Here is a 20,326-nt window from a genome sequence, read left to right as displayed (position 1 = left end):
AGAACTAAACTTTCATGGAAAAAAGGACAAACATCTGAAAATACCTGAGTCTGGAGCTGCAAACAGACTAATAGGAAAAGTGACGGATGAACAGATAATCATTAAAATGTTTTTGAGTTGCAGTGGCAATAAAGGTAAAGAAGCAGCAGTGACAGACACAGATTTGTTTTCAATTATTTTAATGTGTGTCATAATGTCTGACTTCAACATGTCAGTCAGCGGTTAGAGATCTTACACTTTCCTCCCTGACACTGTTCAATCAACTGCTGCATCTGTTATCCACCATACTGGAAAAATATAAACAAATGAGGTGTGATTTACAAAATAACATGATCGCAAGGTTCAATGGATGTGATTTGTGTTTTAGAGAAACAATATAAAAGATCAATAGGAGGATTCATTGGATGCCTACATGGAACAAAGTACATCTGACATCTCTTCATGTTCACAGTGAAAGTGAATGCACAGCTACATGTCTACTAAAGAACATTTGGGATGTTTCATTATGTACATTATGTGGCTTCTGTCAACATGAGCAAGAGTCTGATCTTCATTTATTTGGGTTTTCAATGTATTAGGATTATTTTGAAGCTTAAAGCAAATAAACTGAATTCTGGCTACAACTCCAATGTTTCCCCTCTGACAATAATGTAGAACTTTATCATAGTCTGGAAATTTGAGGAAATGTTCTAAGACTGGACCTCTTAAATTTTAAAATTGATTTAAAAAAAAAAAAAGAATAGGCTTTACAATGAGAGATGTAGAGATGGTCTGAAGTGTGTTTGTATAGGATACGTGGACTGTTTCTAAATATGCTATGTTGCATTTATTAATTCTGGAATATTTTGAAAGAACTCTACATGAAAGAGGAAGTCCACAGAGTGGAATTTCCTGATTGTATTAGAAGTTCTCATTGTTTTTCTACCCAGTGCTTTAATTGGAGAGGTTCCTTTTATTCTGCAGTGGGCGGAGTCAGGCCTGCAGGTGTGTTCAGACTCTCAGGTTGTCTTTCTGACAGATGAAGCGTTCTTTGATGGAGCAGTGCCGGTCGTTCAGGCGTCCATCATTGTGAAGGTGAGCACAGTCTTCATTCCCAGGTCCTAGACCATGATGGGCCCAGTTGTCGGGCTGCCCAGGTTTCCACCGCCTTGAAAAACATGCACAAAGATGTTTATGTGTAATTCCTGTGGAGCACTGACTGATAATAATTCCTCTTTATGCTCTACTGGTCTACTGGTTACCGTTTCTGGACAAACGTTTTAGACTTTGATTTAGGATATGAAACCTCTTGGTTATATGTAGGCATTTAAAACTTTATATTAGGTTTAGGCAATAAAAACAAATTTTGAAAAAACCAAAGTCAGACAAGAGCATACTGAAGCAAACCTGGGCTCCGCTCATCCACCCACTCCCAATCCTCAAACACTTATGCAATCGTGCAGTTAGGTACAGTTATCCCCAAACACACATAAAAGTATGACCAGTATAATGTAAATATAATCGTTAGTGGTGTACCCCTGAGATTATAATAATGTAGATGTGACATGAAGCGCCTGAGGTTTTCTGGGACTTCAGTTCAGTAACGAAATGAAGAGGATGTTTCTTCCTGCCTGGAGGTCTGGACTATGAAGGTCCTAATAATAATCGCTATGTACCACAGGCTGGCTGTAGTTAAACCTTTACTTAAAAAGCCATCCCTAGACCCAGCTGTCTTAGCTAATTATAGGCCAATCTCCAACCTTCCTCTACTCTTCCTTGAAAGAGTAGTTGTCAAACAGCTAACAGATCATCTGCTCATTTGAGGAGTTGCAGTCAGTCCTGCAGAAAGACTTTCAGATGTCCGCAGCGAGAACAGCTGACGAGGAAGGGTTAGTCCTGAAGATGCCACTTAATGCTGATGTCTGATGATTTTCCATGATTATGGCTCTCTGGTCACTTTTCCTTTTGTCCTTTGCGTACTATTTGTGACATACTCTTTGTAGGTGCCTTTAAAAAGACCATGTGAGGTCCTCATAAACATAAATCAGGACATCCTCTCCACTTCATACTCTTTGATAGTTAGTGGAAAAAAGCACGTCTTTGTTTCCTTAAGCTAATATTGATTTTTTGAGCAGCCTCTGCAAACACTTGGTGATGATGGGAATGAATACTGCCAGTCTGTTCTATTTAGGCAGTGGTGAGTCTACGTAAAATGTCTATTAAATCTATTCATACTACAATTAGTATTCTTTAAAAATCATTGTCCCGCAATGAATATTGTCACAATCAGGGGTACCGGGAGACTACGTCCTCATTCCAGGTGACTGCTGTCAATCAGCTGTTGATGATGTCAGCCTGTAACCTCTGCTTCAGATCGCTCTCCTAAATGCTCGCTCCATAGCCAACAAATCATTTGCACTGAATGACTTTTTTAGCAGTATTAGTATGGACTTCCTGTTTCTCACAGAATCTTGGCAGCAGGAGAATGAATGTATCCACCTGAATGAGCTCTGTCTGGTCGGCTGTCGCTTCATTCGGACTCCGCGTTTGGACGTGGTGGTGGTCTGGTCACTGTTCACCGAGACAATTTCACTTGCAGGGCTATGGACTCTGAGTTTTTCCCTTCCTTTGAGTCACAACTCCTAAGGTTGGTACAACAGATATATTTAATTGTGTTTTAATTTACCGCCCTCCCGGCCCCGCTGGTGTTTTTATTCAAGATTTTACCGACTTTTTATCTTCCATTATTAAACTGGAGATGGTCTTAATGTTTGGGGATTAAACCTCCACGTGGATGATCTTAGCTGTAGCATGGCCTCTCACTTTCTATCCATTACAGACTCTTTTAATTCTATTCAGCATGTCTCTGGACCCACCCATGTTAAAGGCCACACCTTGGACCTTGTGTTTTCTCTTGGCTTAGACACAACTGTGTTAAGGACGTACAAGTGAGTGACCATTCCTGTGTTACTTTTAGTCTTAGCTTCCCTCTGTACACACCACCTTCTAATTTCATGTTCCATAAATCAGGATGTTGCTTTGGAGTTTTCTAAATTGTTGGACCCTCATGTGATCAGTGGCTGCACTGATGCTGATGTTGCTACACAGTGTTTTAAGAATCACTGCTTGGAGAGTTTAAATTCGATGGCACCTATGAAATCTGTCTTTGCTGCCTCAAAAAGAGCTCATCCATGGATAAATGATGATGTAATGAAGGTTGAAAGAATCTGTAGGAAAGTAGAACGCCTTTGGAAATCAACTAAACTCGAAGTTCACAGGCTCCACCTTAGGGAACTTTGGGTTTCCATATATGAAACCATAAAAACAGCCAGATCAGGAAAATTTTCTCATCTAATCAAGCAAGAGAAATTCCAAATACTGTTTGACTCCATAAACTCTATTGTTTCCCCTGTGGTCCACCAAGTACCTGTGACCTCTATATCTGAGAGTGATGACTTTTTGACACAGGGTAAGCCGTTAATGTAAATAGAAAATGTTGTTGATGCCGTCCTGATATTATTGATTCATGACATTTCATGTTTTTAGAAATTTATTTTATTTCTAAAACTGTTTATAAATGAACAAGAATAACTATTAGAACTATGCCCAATTTTTAAAAAACAAACAAAACAACAACAACAACATGAGCACTGATCAGAAGAAAGCAAAAAAGGTATACTGGGGACAAACCGAGCCAATTCCGCGATGCTTGGTCCTCAAGGAAAATGTATCAATATCTTTTTTGTGACATTTGTTTGGTGGTGCGCTGTGAGTTTTATAATGTGAAATCTGTGCCATGGCTCCAAAAGGTTAGAGAACACTGCCTTATGGAGCACTAAAAGTTCTCTTAGAACTTAGAACAAAAAACACAACGCCTCATTTTCTCGCATGTATACCATTAGCGTTTTTTTGGTTTTTTTTTTTTAAGTGTAACAGCTTACCTCCGGTTCATGATGTAGGGTGTCTGGTTGACCCACTCCCACTGCCCAGTCCTCTCATCAGTCAGACCCACCCAGTGGAAGGAGCCCGCGCTACGCTGGATCACAAAATCCTGTTAAAGGCAGACGGAGAGAAAACTCAAATTTTCAGTTTCAATAAAAAAGGGGGAAAGGGGAGGAGCCTGTATTGATCCTTTGATCAATACAGGCTCCTCCCCCAGTCACATACATGAGTTATAGTTCGGCTTTTATTGATTAGCTCATCACAAAAGAGCTCCTGTTGAGGTGACAGTGTGTTTAAGATGCATCACAAAGTTGAGCGTCAGTGCAAACAGATGAGAGGGCCAGCCAACTCACCCACTCCTCGTCAGTGAGAAGAATGACCAAGTGAGATTCGTGTCCATTACACCAGTCTCTGGCATCGTGCCACGATAATGGCGTGGTACTGAATAAGTAGCAGTTGGTGCCGAAAGAATCCCAATTCAGAGGACAACAGCCGTGTGCTGTCGTGCCTGACAGACGGACAGACAGAGAGTGTCTGGTTTCCATGTTTTATAAGAGTCATTTCAAAAATACACTTTTAGATATTGGAGACCTTCTTTAACAGGGGACAGTCCTAGGAGATGTTAGACAGTCGCTGTGAGAACTAGTTTTAGAAAAACATATTTTTAGTCAAGAAATATGATGAGATTAACATCATCCTTTTCAAAAGAGATCAGTGGACGAAAGCACACAATCACATGGTTAAGAAAATTCTAAAATAAAATAAGGCCAAACAAATAATAACAAATAAATATAATAAACAAATGGAACAATTGGAGAGCTTAATACAAATCTTAAATTAGGAAATAACACGATTTAGTTACTAATTTCCTCATAAGACCTCGCTCCCCCCAGAGAGACAAAACCTTTCTGCCTTAGCTTGTTACAGTTTATACAAAGAAACATGAATTTTTCTTTTCTTTTTTAGCTTCAAGAACCTGTTTAAACCTTCCAGTAATGCCTGCAGGTGTCTGAAGTTAGTCTGAGCTCATCAGATGCCTCAGACTCAGAGATAAGATGCTTATGGGGGGGACTATTGTGAAGGAAGGAACAACTTTGCAAAACCTAGAAAGCAAAATGTACGTCTATGCCGATGACACTGCCATTCATACACAGGTTTCTTCTCTAGTAAAGGTGTTGCACAAGCTTGAAACTATGAGAACAACCTTGTTAAATGACACAGAGGGAACAGGATTAGACAGGAGCTGTGTACCGTTGTTGACCAAGCGTTCTAAGGAACATTTTAGTTCAGCGACCGTCCTGCGGAGAGCGTCCAGAGCTGAGAGCTGCCTCAGTGCCTCTGATACTGAGGAATTGCACACACAAAGCACAGGTATGCACAGTGTTAATAAAAGTACTTTTTGGTGTTTATGGATATGAAATGTTGCTTTGCAGAGTTTCCACCTGATGCCAGCTGGTCCTTGCTGTTCTCCAGAGCAAACTTCATTGACAAAACTTCTTTTGCTGTATCTATTGCAGAAAAACAGGAAATTACAGAGTGTTAAGTAGAAAGGACAGCAATTGAGTAACGCAGTATGAGTACATCTGAGCTACCTTTGGTGAGCTGCTGTGTGTCCCTCAGTGATTCAGTCAGATTAGAAACACTTTTCTCTGCAGACCACAACCGGTTCCATGTCGATGTGTCTGTAAACACACAGACATAAATTTTTTTTTTATAAATAAATGACTATTTTCCTCAAACCAACAAGAAGTACTTCATATTTTTTCTCCTGGATACTGGCATTTATATATGTATCTCTCTCTCTCTCTCTCTCTCTCTCTATATATATATATATATATATCTATATATATATATATCTATATATATATATATATATATATAGAGAGAGAGAGAGAGAGAGAGAGAGAGAGAGAGAGAGAGGAAACAGTAGGAGCTGTGTGAAACTAAAGGCAGTGGATCCCTCAGCAGCTGGATCACAAAGAGCACAGTCACAATAACTGTGCTCTTTTTTGCATTGAATACCTCTGCAGGTTTTGCATTGCAGAGGTATTCAAGTATAAAAACAATAATAAACACAATGTTCTGGTTCTATAACATTTTTATATCATTACTTTATTATGGATTAGGTGCAAGAGTTTAAATGTTGATAATTAAAAAATAGTTTAACTGAATAGCAGGTTGTGCCTTGTTCTCAGATGGACAGAAAGTGGACAGTGATAGATGAGATGAGGAGATGAAGGAGGAAGAGAGGCAAAGAGTGATTCACAAGCAGAGTCTAATTTATTTCTCACAGTTTTGTTGCCTTATGGTTCTGAGTGCTGTCATCAATCTTTGCACTTTGCATTATCTCATAACACTTGTTTAATCAGCTACCATCTCTCCTATGGACTTTCTAATGTCTACAGTCTCAGATCAGGAGCAGCAGCAAACCCTCAACAGCAACACTGTACCCATCAGGTAAACATAGGCTACGCCTTGTCCCCACCTGATGACAGTGACATAGTATGATGTGATTCAATATTAGTTTGTTGATGAATGTGGGTTGTTGTTATTCATGCTGATTTTTAACTTTGAGTATTCGCCCTTTTAAACATCTCTGCACATCCCTGCAACAGTCAGGAGGAAAGTGTCAACTAGCTGAGAACAAAGTTCCTGAGAGAGAAAGTTTCCAGTCTTTTGGTTGATTAAGGTAGACAATACACAGAAAAGAGTTTCATGAAAGAAACAAGAAAATGCTGGTTTGGGGGTCAGTCACTGCCCACAAACTAATGTTTTACACCTTCAGAGCAACAACCTGAGCATCATTTCACTATATTGTGGCTGAAGTGAAGCCAGACACCTCTAAAGTCAATTTCTCCTAAAGTGGGCAGCTCACACTTGGAAAAATCCAAAAGGATAAACAGCACTGCAGGCCAGACAGGAAAATCTACACACTTGTGTTTTAGGTGTCTATTTTGATAAATAGTGACCCTATTGGCCCTATTGTGTCCTGAGTGTACTCACTGCTGGCTCCCAGAGCTATGATCAGAATCAGGAGGAGAGCAGCCGTCAGAGCAGGAAAGAGCCATCGTCTGTACCTGGAGAACCTGGAGAAATCGACAGTACGAGGCTCTGCGGACAAATAGGACATGAGTTTTTCATTTTACAGAACGCACAGACAGGTGGACGCACAGACAGGTGGACGCACAGACAGGTGGACGCACAGACAGGTGGACACACAGACAGACACCTTTGTTCCAGAAATTGCTCATTCCTTCGTCCACATTGTCATGGTATTCAGTTGTCATGGCGATTCTGGTCTCTGGGTCTGTCTCTGTGTGAAATGGCGTGCGTCTGACTTCGTCTTCATCCAGTCCCCAATGAACAAACAGGCGAACTGTCCAAACACAGAGCCTCAGGTCATTGGCCACGAGCTGCACTTTGCACTGGAAAACACCACCTGTGTGTGTGTGTTTGTGGGTCCTGCAGGAGCCATACAGGACCCAGTGCAGCAGGTAGAGAGAGCAGTGGAGAAGATCGTGGGTACTTCTCTTCCCTCCGTCCAGAACATCTGTAACGGCACAGTGGCCCGTGGAAATGGGATGGACTCAAGTGCAGATGCAAAACCAGAGGCTTGAAGTGCGGTGCACCAAAAGAATTTTTATTCACAACGCTTGTTAGCAACTGAAGACTATTATTTAGAAGAAACATAAACTATACGTCTGAGGAAGAGGAGACTAAGACTGTAGTTAAATTAAGACAAATTCACTGTGACGACTGGGTGCAGAGACTGGTCGGGGGAAACTATGGCTAGCTAGGGCACTGAAACAGAGGAGAGGACAATCAGTGGGACCCAAAAGAGAGTTGCGAGTTAATCCAAGAGTAATTTCCTTGAGCTGCCTTACGTGCTTGCAGGTGGAGATTGCTTGGAGGGGGAAGGCAGAGGTCCAGGTGAGTACGGAGTGCAAAACCAGAAAGTCCTCTGCATTACAAGTGAAATGCATTACAAGTCTGAACCCCCCCAGACATACAAAATTCTGAACCACCACCATTGCTATTTCACTGACCGTCCCACGCCTACTTTCGCACAAACTTGCCACAATCGCTATGATTGTGTTGGACACTGCTGTTTATATAATTGTTCAGTATTGTATTGTTTTGTATACTTTTATTTTATTTTATTTTATTTTCATCTTTATATTGTTTGAGTGTATACTGAGGGCCATGGGAGCATTGCAATTTTAAATTCCTGTGTATGATCTGTAGATATGGTCTTTGACAATAAAGCTGACTTTGACTTTTTGAAGAAGCGACGGCTCAACAGAAGCAACAAAAAGACAATGAAAAAGATTTCACAGATAATCATTCAAATATTTTCTGAGTGGCGGTGGCAATGAAGATAAAGAAGCAGTGACAGACACAGATTTGTTCTCATTTTTATTGTATGTCATGACTTCTCACTGCAACATATCTTAGAGACTCTGACACGTTTCAATCAATTGCACCTGTTACCCATCATACTAGAAAAATATAAACAAATGAGGTGTGATTTACAAAATATCATGATCGCAAGATTCAATGAATGTCATTTGTGTTTTAGAGAAACAATATAAAAGATCAATAGGAGGATTCATTGGATGCCTGTATGGAACAAAGTACACCTGACATCTCTTCATGTTCACAGTGAAAGTGAATGCACAGCTACATGTCTGCTAAAGAACATTTGGGATGTTTCATTATGTACATTATGTGGCTTTTGTCAACATGAGCCAGAGTCTGATCTTCATTTATTTGGGTTTTCAAGGTATTAGGATTATTTTGAAGCTTAAAGCAAATAAACTGAATTCTGGCTACAACTCCAATGTTTCCCCTCTGACAATAATGTAGAACTTTATCATAGTCTGGAAATTTGAGGAAATGTTCTAAGACTGGACCTCTTAAATTTTAAAATTGATTTTTAAAAAAAAAAAGAATAGGCTTTACAATGAGAGATGTAGAGATGGTCTGAAGTGTGTTTGTATAGGATACGTGGACTGTTTCTAAATAGGCTATGTTGTATTTATTAATTGTTTTTCTATCCAGTGCTTTAATTGGAGAGGTTCCTTATAATCTGAAGTGGGCGGAGTCAGGCCTGCAGGTGTGTTCAGACTCTCAGGTTGTCTTTCTGACAGATGAAGCGTTCTTTGATGGAGCAGTGCTGGTCGTTCAGGCGTCCATCATTGTGAAGGTGAGCACAGTCTTCATTCCCAGGCCCATGACCATGATGGGCCCAGTTGTCGGGCTGCCCAGGTTTCCACCGCCTTGAAACACACACACACACACACACACACACACACACACACACACACACACACACACACACACACACACACACACACAGGTAAGGTAGGTAATATATATTAGGTAATATAACAAATCTTGATAAAAACCAAAACATTTTGAAACTAGTGCGTGTTTTGCTTTGAGACAAGAGCGGACTGAGACAGACCTGCGCTCCACAGTGTACAGTGTCTGATCCACCCACTCCCAACTCCCAGTTCTCCAGTCAGACAAACCGACCCAGAAATACTGAGGGATTGTTTGATTGATCACAAAGTCCTAAACAAAAAGAAAGAATGCTGTTGAAGAAAATCACTCAGGATGATTTATAGCTTGGTCAGCAGGTCTCATCCTCAGGGCAGCATGAGTGTGTGTAAAGCAAAGGGTGTATAGTAAATAAAGTTTGTAGTTCTTAACTTTTGCTTTGGGGCAACTGTTGAGTAGATTTTTAGTAAAGCAATAAAGAAACGTGTGATAGTATTTTACAAGAAGGTTAAATATGTGAGTCCCCTTCATCTTTTTCTGCTGAATATGCTTCTCTAATCAGAGGTGAACCATCTTCACCAACCTAAACAGAAGTCCGCATTTCTTTAACTCAGGCACTTAAAACTACCACGAACTGTCTTACCCACTGCTTGTCAGTGTGGAGAATGATCAAATGGGCTTGCTGTGTTTCACACCAGTCTCTGGACTCGTTCCAGGACTGAGACTCACTGCTGAAGAAGTAACAGCTGGACTCAAACCCAGTCCAACCCACAGGACAACAGTCTCCTGCATCTGAACCTGATTGATACAGACAGATACACAGATGTGGGCAGTGTGCAGATGTGCATTTTCCTGATATGGCCAAATATGAGTGAACGTACTGTTGTTGAGGATGAGTTTGATGGTACATTTGATGGCAGCAACACTCTTACTGAGAGAGTCGATGACCGACAACTTCTTCAGGGTCTTGGTCACTGAACACAAACACCAGTTAGTGACGTATGAAGTTATCACCAGCAGAAGAAAGTGCAGTAATACAGACAGACCTGAGGTCAGCTGATCCTTGTTGTTGCCAACAGCAAGCTTTAGCTGATGAAGGTCATTAGCCATTTCTGTAAACAAAAGCATTTAGCATGTTAGCACTTTAGCAGCATGGATACTGGAATGAAAATTGAAATTGCGACGTGTAAAACAATGCAAATTAACTGGAGCCACGAAAAAATTGAAGAAACAACTTCTATAACTTCATGTCCAAACACCAATCTACAGCTGACATACACCACTGCCATATTCTTTGTAATATGGTATGTTTTTATGTACCGAAAGGTGGTCCAGTAGAAGTGATTATAAATGTTTTATAACACAGTAAGTCAATATATTCATAATTTAACTAGGTGCGTTATTAAGAGCACATTAATCATATTGATAAATCCTCATTGATAAAAATAAATAAATAAATAAAATTAACAGCCCCAGAGTGGTGAAAGTTCTTCTTTAAAATAATGACAAAAAGTAGCTTAAACTTATGATGGATGAATTGCACAACTTAGTCTTTTACATAATTTGAGGCGTCTGTCCCCTGAAAACTGTTGTCCAATTACTCACCACTGAATTTTGTTTTTTTCCTTTGTTTTCTTTTCCCTTTTTTCCACAGCAAATGAAGGAATACTAATGTGAAGTTTAACTAATAGGTGTGTTACCTTCAGTATGCCGCAGTGAGTCGCTCAGTAATTGGGTGGCGTCAGTCAGGCTGGAAACTCTCTGCTCCACAGATAATAGACGATTAGATGTGTCTGTGTCTGAACAAGCAGAAAGTAGAAAATACATTTTAAAACCCCCATTAAGTTTAACCTCACAGGTCTGGTCTGTGAACCAGTTTGTGTAATTCTGGTTTAACTTATATTCTTTGGTTTATTGTTTTTCATGTTTTTGGCTCTCCTTTGCTTTTAGGTGCTAGTTTCTAGTTGCCTTCCCCGTGTTCCACATTTAGTTACTTTGTCTCCATGTTTCATGTTCCCTCTGTTCCGCTGGTCAGTCATGTCTCCATGGCTGTATCCCAATTCAGGGTCTGCAGCCTTAAAGGCCGCATTTCAAGGCCGATTACGTCACAGCGGCGCGCCGAAGGCTGTCCCAATTCGAAGGCTGCTCGAAATGCGACCCTGAAATGCGTCCTTCATTTCCCTGAATTTTAAGGCTGTGGCAGTGTAGACTTCGTGGCCCAACATATCCCAGAATGCATAGCGTGGCGGTGGGTGTGGATAATTTTGCCGAAAAAAAACGATGAGGTGTCATGATCTGCGGAGGCAGACCGTGCGGAAATGTGTGTGGTGGACCCAGGTGCGAACACAAGCGAAGATACAGGAGTGGATTAAACAAAAGCGAGCCTTTTATTATGACTGATGAAAAGGAACAAACCAGAGTGAGGGCAGCATAAGAGTATAACTCAACAGAAACCTAAACTGGATATAAACTATGGAAAGGCTATGGCTGGAGATACGGAACACAGGGGGTGGGAACACAGACGACGCGACACAGACTGTATGAAACACAGAGACTAAATACACATGAGGGATGATCAGGGGAAGTGGCCACACATGGGAACACAGCTGACACACATGAACCTAACGACAGGACAGGAGGAGTGAAACTGAATACACTGACAGTGAATACAGGCTTTCAAAGTAAAACAGGAAACATGCAGATTAGACATGACACATGACCCGGGGAGACGTAGTACAGGGGAGATGACATAACTGACAGCATGACCTTGACAATACAAGACACACAGACATAAACACACGAAGGGCAAGGGAGACTTAATATATACAACTGGCTGGACTACCTAGTGAACCTAAACAAACCATAAACGATAATCATCAAAATTAGGTTAAACACAAAACACTGGGTCGCACGACCCAGGACCATGACATGAGGGGCGCCTGAAGAGTAAACTTTTAAAAGTACTGAATATTATGTCACTTATTTATGTGCAAATGTTTAATAACGAAGAACATTAAAACATTACTGTTGGCCACATGTCGGCAAAGTTATGTGACATTAGTGACGTTTGTACTAACTTGGTTTTAAAGCCTTTGCTTTAAAATATACACCGTTCAATAGCTGAGCTTAATCTTACAGAGAATGATCAAAGCTCATGTAGAAAGAAACAAACAAATGAACAAAAGATTTTCTCCTTCATTTCTGTCAAACAAAGCTGTATGACACGTTTCTAGCTGTTAGTATCATGGTTGCTAGGCAACCTGGGCAGCGCAACGGAGGCTAGACCGTCCCATTTCACAAGCCTCGCACTTCCGGCCTTAGCGGTCTTTAAGTACGCGGCCCTTGAGGATCGTTGAGACTGCGTACTTTAAGGCTGCAGAACCTGAATTGGGATACAGCCCATGTCACAGTGTTAAGTTTGAGTCTTTGTGAAGGTCTCATGTTTCCTGTTTTACTTTGAAAATTTCAGTTCATTCAGTTTTGCTTCCTTCCCATCTCATTATCTCAGATTAGTCCCAGCTGTGTTTCCCTCCTGTTTCGTGTTCCCTCGTTGGTCCCTTGTGTATTTAAGCCCTGTGTTTCCCTCTGTCTGTTGTTGTGTGCTGCAACCACCCAAAGTGCTGCAAGTTTCTCTGGTTTATCTGGTTTCTATCATTCTTAGTTCAGTGCTCCTCATTTCCTAGTGTTACTAGTTTTATGTTTTCATGTGTTGTCAAATTTGCTCTGATCATACATACATACATACATGTTGTTACCTTGAATATGCTTCAGTGAGTCATTCAGTAATTGGATGACATCAATCAGGTTGAAAACTCTCTGCTCCACAAACGATAGACGATTTGACGTGTTTACGTCTGAACAAAAACAAACAAACAAATAAAAAAAAAACATCGTGTTCAACCCTGCAAAGTCTGAACCGTGAAATAAAAACTGACAGAAAATGATTTTAAAAGTGGAATAGGTCTGTGAAGGTTCTCAGTCATCCAGGTCATCGTAGTCAAAGGAGCTTGCAAAGAAAAGCGTCTGGACTTCTTTAAGTTGCTTGAAGACGTTTCACCTCTCATCCGAGAAGCTTCTTCAGTTCTAAGGTCACCCTTTGGAACACAAACTTGGAGTAATTAGGACCCTACACCACCGGGCAGAACATGTTCCCTCTAAGCCTGAAGGAAAAAAGAAGGAACACACACATGTAAAGGAAGCACTCAAAACGTGCGGCTATCCTAAATGGGCATTCTTAAAGTCAGCTAAGAGGCACAGAAAAGAAGACCAGACACCAGCGAGGGAGGATAAGAAGGACAGACGCAACAACATTGTCATCCCCTATGTAGCCGGTGTATCAGAGAAACTCAGGAGAGTTTTCTCCAAGCATGACATCCCGGTGCATTTCAGACCCAGCAACACACTCAGACAGAAACTGGTTCACCCGAAAGACAAAACGCCAAAACACAAACTTAACAACGTGGTGTATGCTGTACAGTGCAGCGAGGAATGCCCAGACCTCTACATTGGAGAGACCAAACAGCCACTTCACAAGCGCATGGCACAACACAGAAGAGCCACCTCCACAGGACAAGACTCAGCAGTCCATCTGCATCTTAAGGATAAAGGACACTCTTTCGAGGATGCCAATGTTCACATTTTGGACAGAGAGGACAGATGGTTTGAAAGAGGAGTGAAAGAAGCCATCTATGTCCACTGTGAGCGACCATCTTTGAACAGAGGCGGTGGTTTACGACACCAACTCTCTGCCATCTATAATCCTGTTTTGAGATCCCTTCCCAGACGCCTTAACGCCCACTCACATCCTGGGCAATCTGACCTCAGGAAATCACATGATAAGGTGGGGCCAGGTTTCACAATGAACACACCCGAAACTCTAGCTGATTGGGACCCACGCTCAGTTTCACACCTTGGCTCAGGCGATTAGAGGATCATCAGGGGGTCCTTTTGTCCCTCTGTGGGGGGAAACTCCCACTAGGTTTATATCTGGGACTCTCCACCATTTGACCTTAGAACTGAAGAAGCTTCTCGGATGCTTTTCTTTGCAAGCTCCTTTGACTAAAAGTGGAATACTTATTGAACATTCTGAAAAATCCATACCTCTGTATCAACATGATAGAGGGGCATGAAAGGGTTAAGACATTTACTACCATCAAATGATGTCTTTTGTATTTACTGCTATGAAGTGAACCCTGGGCCTCACAGCTCCGCAGAAAACTATTGCCAACATTTAACATAAAACAAATATTTGTGTGGGCTATGTGCTCAGAATCACTAGGGAGCCATCAGAGCAGGAGGGTAACCTACTTTTAATATTTTATCATAGCTAATAGGTGTGTTACCTTGAACCTGAGGCACTGAGGAATGCAGCGACTGGAAGACGTCCTTCTGGTTGGAAAGTCTCTGCTCCAAAGACCACAGGTGTTTTGACACCTTTATGTCTGAACAAGCAGACAACAAAAACACAAAGAAATTTAACAGAGTGCGCATAACATAATATGTTAACATAACACATAACACACAACATAACATAACACAACATAACATGTACTCACCCAAAATGCTGGAAAATTTTGTTACTGAAAAACAATTTTAACATTAAGGGAAAAAAATCTCAAAGTACTAAAAAGGTAATGTTTTTTTTTTTTAATTTTTGCTCTATCAAGAAAAGTTATAAATATAAATGTCAAGTAAAATCTAAATGCACAACAATAATATACAAAAAATAATAAATAAATAAAATAAAATAAAGTAAATGTGTTCAATATAACACAACACAATAAAGTGGAATGAAAATAAATGACAATATAACTGATAATTGCAGCCCTAAACTGCAAACGTGGAAAACAGTTTTAACCATCATCACTTATTGGCTGTCATGTTGGACCAAATTTTTCTTCAAGTCTTCCACAAGATAAAGTCTGAGAGTTAGCTTTAGCTAAGTATTACTGTGACTACATTTCTGTTAGCTTTATGTGCAGTCACAGTGGTCTGTTTTTTCATTCCTAGCAGCTGTAAACCAAACGTATAGTATATTATTGTGTTATTATTAGATTTGGAAAATAAGTCTGAATCTTGCAGGACTTTTCATGTTGTAACTATTTGCACCAGCATGCTGAAGTGCGCTTCAGAGGTCCGTGTTTTCTGTCATTAGGCATCAAAGCCACAAACCACATGATACATGACTGTTTGTGAAGCTCACAAAAGTTGGGCCTTACTAGTGACCCAAAAGCAGTAGTCCCCACATATGGCATTAACAAGAATACACATGCATACTTACTGCTAGCTCCCAGGATTATGATCACAGTCAACAGGATCACGGCTGTCACAGCAGGAAATAACCAGCGTCTGAACCTAGAGACAGCCAACCGGGGGGTGGGTGGAGTCTCTGACAGACAAATATAATTTCATAAATCAGAAGTCAAAACAAAGACATTACCAACTCAGACACAAGCAGTTACCACTGATCCAGAGCGTACTACCATCCTGGTCCTTCACATAATGGTATTGGTCCATTGTTGTCATCTGCTTGCTGTTTTTACTGGATAATAAAACCATGATAACACTGAGTGAGTAAGTAACCAACAACTTCCACATTCAGCTGCTTTTTATCAGCAACATGCTCAGTTTTAATTATGATAATATGAAAATATAATTTAAAAAAGGAAGAAAAAAAAGGAAAAAGGTGGTTAAAAAAACACGAGTCAGGGTTGAATCCACTTTGAGGGTGTGGAAGATAAAAGTCAGGATGACTTCATTAAATATGGTATGAAGTTATCTGTTGCCATCTGTATTATATACATTTGTTATTACGACTATGATACTGCTTCCAAGAAGAGTCAGCTATAGAACAAAACAGATTGAGCCTTTAGAACAGGGGTGGCCAACCAGTCAGAGACCAAGAGCCACTTTTTTTTTTACTGTGTTACCGCAAAGAGCCACATCATACGCATGGGCACACATGAACATCACCCATCCTTTCCTGCCTCTCTCTCTCTCTCTCTCTCTCACACACACACACACACACACACACACACACACACACACACACCAACATGATAATGACAGAAATGGACTCCTACAGTACTAAAACCACAGGCCAGTCATTTTCAACAATGAACATTGTGTGCACTGTCTCACACACACAAACTCTCAGTTCAACCTGTGGCCTTTTCAGTTGTAGATCATGGAACCAGGTCACGAAGCTTTCGTGCAAATTTTCAATCAGCGCTGCATATCTGGCTCTTTGCTTACTCAGGGCAGCGCTGGCGACTTGCCCGCTGGCTTTTAGCAGAGTGGGAAAATGCGTTAAATCTCCCTTTTGAATATGTGTCTTGAACAGCTTCGGTTTGTTGACAAACGCAAACACACTTTGCACCAGGTCAGGCAGCATTTTTAACTTATCCTGCAGGGTCATGTTCAGTCTGTCCAAGTGACACAGCATGTCGACCAAAAAGGCCAGATCCATAATCCACTTGAGGTCCGAGAGCTCGGGATAGTCCTTGTCCTTCTTTTCCATAAACAGTTTCACGGCATCCAAAAGCTCAAAGAAGCGAGAGAGTACCTGGCCTTTTGACAGCCACCTCACAGTGCAGTGCAGCGGCAGGTCACCTGGAAGCCCTTGGTCCAGCTCAGCGATGAGATTCTTGAATTGCCTGTGGTTAAGCGCATATGTGCAGATATAATTGACGATTTCCATCACAGGCTTCATGACAATACAATGATTGAGACACGAGTTGCTCCATGTGGATGATGCAGTGGAAATTCCAAAAGTCAGGAATAGTTTGGTCAGCTTTGCACAGCCCCACAAGCCCGTTCACAGATCCCATCATGGCTGGTGCTCCATCCGTGGCTATTGCAGTTAATTTTGTTATGGGCAGATCTGCTTTTTCAAATGCAGCCATCATGGTTTCTTTCACATCTATGCCACGGGTTCTGTCTTTTAATGGCACAATATCCAGGAGTTCTTCTTTGATCACACAATCGTTTGACACAGACCGTGCAAATATTGCCAATTGAGGCTTGTCTTGTATATCACAACTCTCATCCAATGCGACACTAAAATACTCACATGCTTGAAGGTCAGAGTGCAACTGTGATTCAATAGCCGTGTTAATGTCCGATATTCTGTGTTCAACAGTGTGGCGGGACAGTTGGACGTCTGATACCATGCGTTTTAATTTGTCGTTTTCAGGAGACAAGATTTCAAAAACGTCACTGAGGCATATTTAACGAACTCCCCTTCATTGTGTGGCTTTTTAGCCTGTGCAATGTTCCAAGCCAGCTGATAGGATGCGAGCGTTATGGTCTCTGACCGCTTCGTAAATTTTTGGAAAAACTGTATCTGCTTTTCAAAGTGGCCAACTCGTGCTTGCGAAGTTCAGTCCCTTTTGGAAATTCCTGGTCGATGTTAGCATGGAGTGAGCTGAAGTGGGTTTTAATGTCTTGATGCATGCTCAATCATCCAGTTTAAGTTAATCTCCAAAGGTTGATTCTGTTCATCTGGACGTTTTCAGTGCATAAATGTTTCGTCACTCATCCAAGTGACTTCTGTCTCAGCTGACTGCAGGTTTCCCCAACCTTTCACCCAGTTTCTCTAGAAGATCTATCAGAAATACTGACCCAAATGAAACCCTCAGTGAGTCCAGTTGATGTCCTACCTACTTCATTGGAGATGCTTAGAGATGCTTGTCCATGTCCTCATCTCCTCTCATACTGTAACACAGTCTTTTCTTGTCTGTCTAAGGCAGGGGTGGGCAATCTCAGTCCACGAGGGCCGGTGTCCCTGCAGGTTTTAGATCTCACCTTGGGTCAACACACCTGAATCACATGATTAGTTCGTTACCAGGCCTCTAGAGAACTTCAGGACCTGTTGAGAAGCTGATTTAGCCATTTCAATCAGCTGTGTTGGTTCGAGGACACATCTAAAACCTGCAGGGACACCGGCCCTCGTGGACTGAGATTGCCCACCCCTGGTCTAAGGCTTGCACTGGCTTCCGGTTGAGTATAGATATCAGTTTAAAATCCTTACTCTTACATTCATGTCCCTACTTGGTGAGGCCCCCACTTATGTCACTGAGCTTCTCCAACCGTACTCTCCAAACCAAATCCTTAGATCCACTGATAAGGGTCTTCCAACCATTCCATGGACCCGTTTGAAAACCAAGAGGGATCGCGATTTTAAAACCTTGGCTCCAATATTGTGGAACAGTTTACCTCCCCTTTACCTACGCACCATCAACTCTGTAGCTTCTTTTAAAAAAAAAACAGCTAAAAACACATCTGTTTAGACAGGCATTTAGGTAATATTCATGTGTAGTATACTGTTTTATTGGCTATGCTATTATACCCTCTTTATAGTGTTTTATTGTTTCGTTTGATATGCTTTTATTACCATGTGAAGCACTTTGAAATAACTTCCTGTTTTAAAAAGTGCTATGTAAATACATTTTACTTACTTTCTTATAGACGTTTGCATAATGACTAAAACCAGCACCACTGAAGGAACAATGGGCTGGGAGGTCAGTTGCTTAATCATAATTATGCAAATTGTCATGACCATTGATCAACAACCACTGATCAGTCACTTGGATGAGTGACAAAACGTTTCTCCCACTGAAAACGTTACATCCAGATGAACAGAATCAACTTCTGGAGAGAATTTAAATGTGTTTATTGCAGCCTTGCAAATTTTACAAATTTTATCTCATAATTATGTAGTTACGAAGAAACAAAATTGCATGGGAAAAGACAAAAAACTAAAAAGAATCAAATTCTAACACAATGTGTGTTAAAAATGTTAATATTTTCTGTCCTTTACTTTAAGGATAGAAAATAGTCATACTGTGAGGGTAAAATTTGGACATTATAAGAAATAGAAGGGGTTTCTCACCTCTTTTTTCTGTAGATTGACCAGAGAAGAAGAATATGCCGTCTGTTTCCCCTGATGGTAAAATATATATGGTCTCCTCTGTCCCACCCATGAAATACAGAACTGAGTTTGAATGCCCAGTTATCTTTTTTTTTAAGTGAATCTGGCTCCGTGCCACCAATAACATCAGCTCTCTGCTGCACATGCTATTTTTTCCTGTGAATCAACTTGTAAGACATTTTTGGGGGTTTTCCAGAAAGGGAATCTATTGTCAGTTTTACTTCCCTAAATCAACCAGAACACTAAAGTTCACACACACTGCTCTACCTTTCACACAAAAAAATTGCTCTCGTCAGTCACATCAAACACAGAGCTAATGCTGGCTTTCAGGAGCATCATTGAGCACAAAGTGTGAAGGGGTCGGCTACTTTTATCAGACATTTTTGACCAAATAAATCTGTATGGAGTCACAAAATCATATAGTGAGCTTTAAACTGAAGGTAACACGGCCCACAGTGTGAAATATAAGTAAACGAAAAAACAAGAGCTTGTTAACATCACTGTGAGATTTGTATCTCACAAACCAGCATCTGTATAGCTGTACACAATTACAGTTTTTTAGTATATTTATGATCATTTTAAGTGAATCTGGCTCCATGCTGTCATGAATATCAGCTCTCTGTTGCACATGCTGTTCATTCTGAATCAGCTCTGAATCAGCTATAAAATGAAGCAAAACCTGGGCAGGTTTTGCTTCCCTAAAAAAAACAGAACACTAAAGTTCACAAACACCCCTAAATCTTTCACACACAAAAAAATAACTAAAATAATTAAAATCTTTTACTGTATTTCTGATCATTATGATGATTATAAACACTCTAACTTTGCATGTTCAATACAGTGATACCAGGTTTTGTTGCATTCATGAAATCATAAGACTAAAACTGACAATTGTAGAGCAGATCGTCTTTTTTTTTTTTTGCACTAATTCACATCGAAGGGTTATGAAAGTTTGTGTTTGGAGGCAGCCGTATCTGCTCATACACAGATTAATTTATAGTGTTGGTAGTCTTGATTAATGACGCTAACATGCTTGAGTAACTTTTTCTTTTGCAATGTAAGTTTAATCTGCAGAGAAAGGTTCGGTTTTTAAACTTAAAAAGTCACAAAAACCTTTAAGCTTTCCTTCAGATTTGGTTGCTTTTTTAAATACGCAGTTCTTATGTCCCTGCGACCATTAACGATGAAGCA

General features: G+C 40.6%; 2 protein-coding genes across 3 annotated transcripts; both read right to left on the bottom strand.

Annotated features, from left to right (window-relative positions):
• Window positions 1-162: 162 nt before the first annotated feature.
• Window positions 163-7,301, bottom strand: LOC147333852 (asialoglycoprotein receptor 1-like). The gene is made up of 8 exons (XM_086271087.1): window positions 7,151-7,301; window positions 6,925-7,032; window positions 5,514-5,603; window positions 5,364-5,429; window positions 5,173-5,265; window positions 4,275-4,429; window positions 3,921-4,030; window positions 163-1,147 (listed from the first exon to the last, which is right to left on the bottom strand). The coding sequence occupies exons 1-8, from the start codon at window positions 7,206-7,208 to the stop codon at window positions 991-993; spliced, it is 837 nt and encodes a 278-aa protein (XP_086127213.1). The 5' UTR covers window positions 7,209-7,301; the 3' UTR covers window positions 163-990.
• Window positions 7,302-8,332: 1,031 nt separating this feature from the next.
• LOC147333851 (C-type lectin domain family 10 member A-like) lies at window positions 8,333-19,207 on the bottom strand. 2 transcript variants are annotated; one of them, XM_086270712.1, is made up of 11 exons: window positions 19,097-19,207; window positions 15,666-15,745; window positions 15,485-15,592; window positions 14,547-14,645; window positions 12,960-13,058; window positions 10,905-11,003; window positions 10,251-10,316; window positions 10,086-10,178; window positions 9,848-10,002; window positions 9,389-9,498; window positions 8,333-9,200 (listed from the first exon to the last, which is right to left on the bottom strand). In XM_086270712.1, exons 2-11 carry the CDS (start codon window positions 15,727-15,729, stop codon window positions 9,044-9,046), a joined length of 1,050 nt encoding a protein of 349 aa, XP_086126838.1. In that variant the 5' UTR covers window positions 15,730-15,745; window positions 19,097-19,207; the 3' UTR covers window positions 8,333-9,043. The 2 variants fall into 2 exon arrangements, with proteins under 2 accessions (XP_086126838.1, XP_086126832.1); XM_086270706.1 differs by having other exon boundaries at window positions 10,086-10,316.
• Between the last annotated feature and the right edge of the window lie 1,119 nt (window positions 19,208-20,326).

The sequence above is a fragment of the Aulonocara sp. 'chitande type north' Nkhata Bay genome, linkage group LG3, assembly GCF_057382095.1.
Source record: "Aulonocara sp. 'chitande type north' Nkhata Bay isolate Kocher_YH1m ecotype deep benthic linkage group LG3, A_spYH_male_GT1.1, whole genome shotgun sequence".
Lineage (NCBI taxonomy): Eukaryota > Metazoa > Chordata > Actinopteri > Cichliformes > Cichlidae > Aulonocara > Aulonocara sp. 'chitande type north' Nkhata Bay.
This window is presented reverse-complemented; position numbering and strand designations above follow the sequence as displayed.

Coding starts and splice junctions, on each gene's coding strand:
- LOC147333852 (XM_086271087.1), bottom strand. CDS start 7,208: ATGACAACTGAATACCATGACAATGTGGACGAAGGAATGAGCAATTTC. Junction 7,033..7,150: donor GAGCAATTTCTGGAACAAAG/GTGTCTGTCTGT, acceptor ATTTGTCCGCAG/AGCCTCGTACTGTCGATTTC. Junction 1,148..3,920: donor CCCTACATCATGAACCGGAG/GTAAGCTGTTAC, acceptor ATGTTTTTCAAG/GCGGTGGAAACCTGGGCAGC.
- LOC147333851 (XM_086270706.1), bottom strand. CDS start 15,729: ATGACAACAATGGACCAATACCATTATGTGAAGGACCAGGATGGTAGT. Junction 15,593..15,665: donor TAGTACGCTCTGGATCAGTG/GTAACTGCTTGT, acceptor TTTGTCTGTCAG/AGACTCCACCCACCCCCCGG. Junction 14,646..15,484: donor CATAATCCTGGGAGCTAGCA/GTAAGTATGCAT, acceptor CTGCTTGTTCAG/ACATAAAGGTGTCAAAACAC.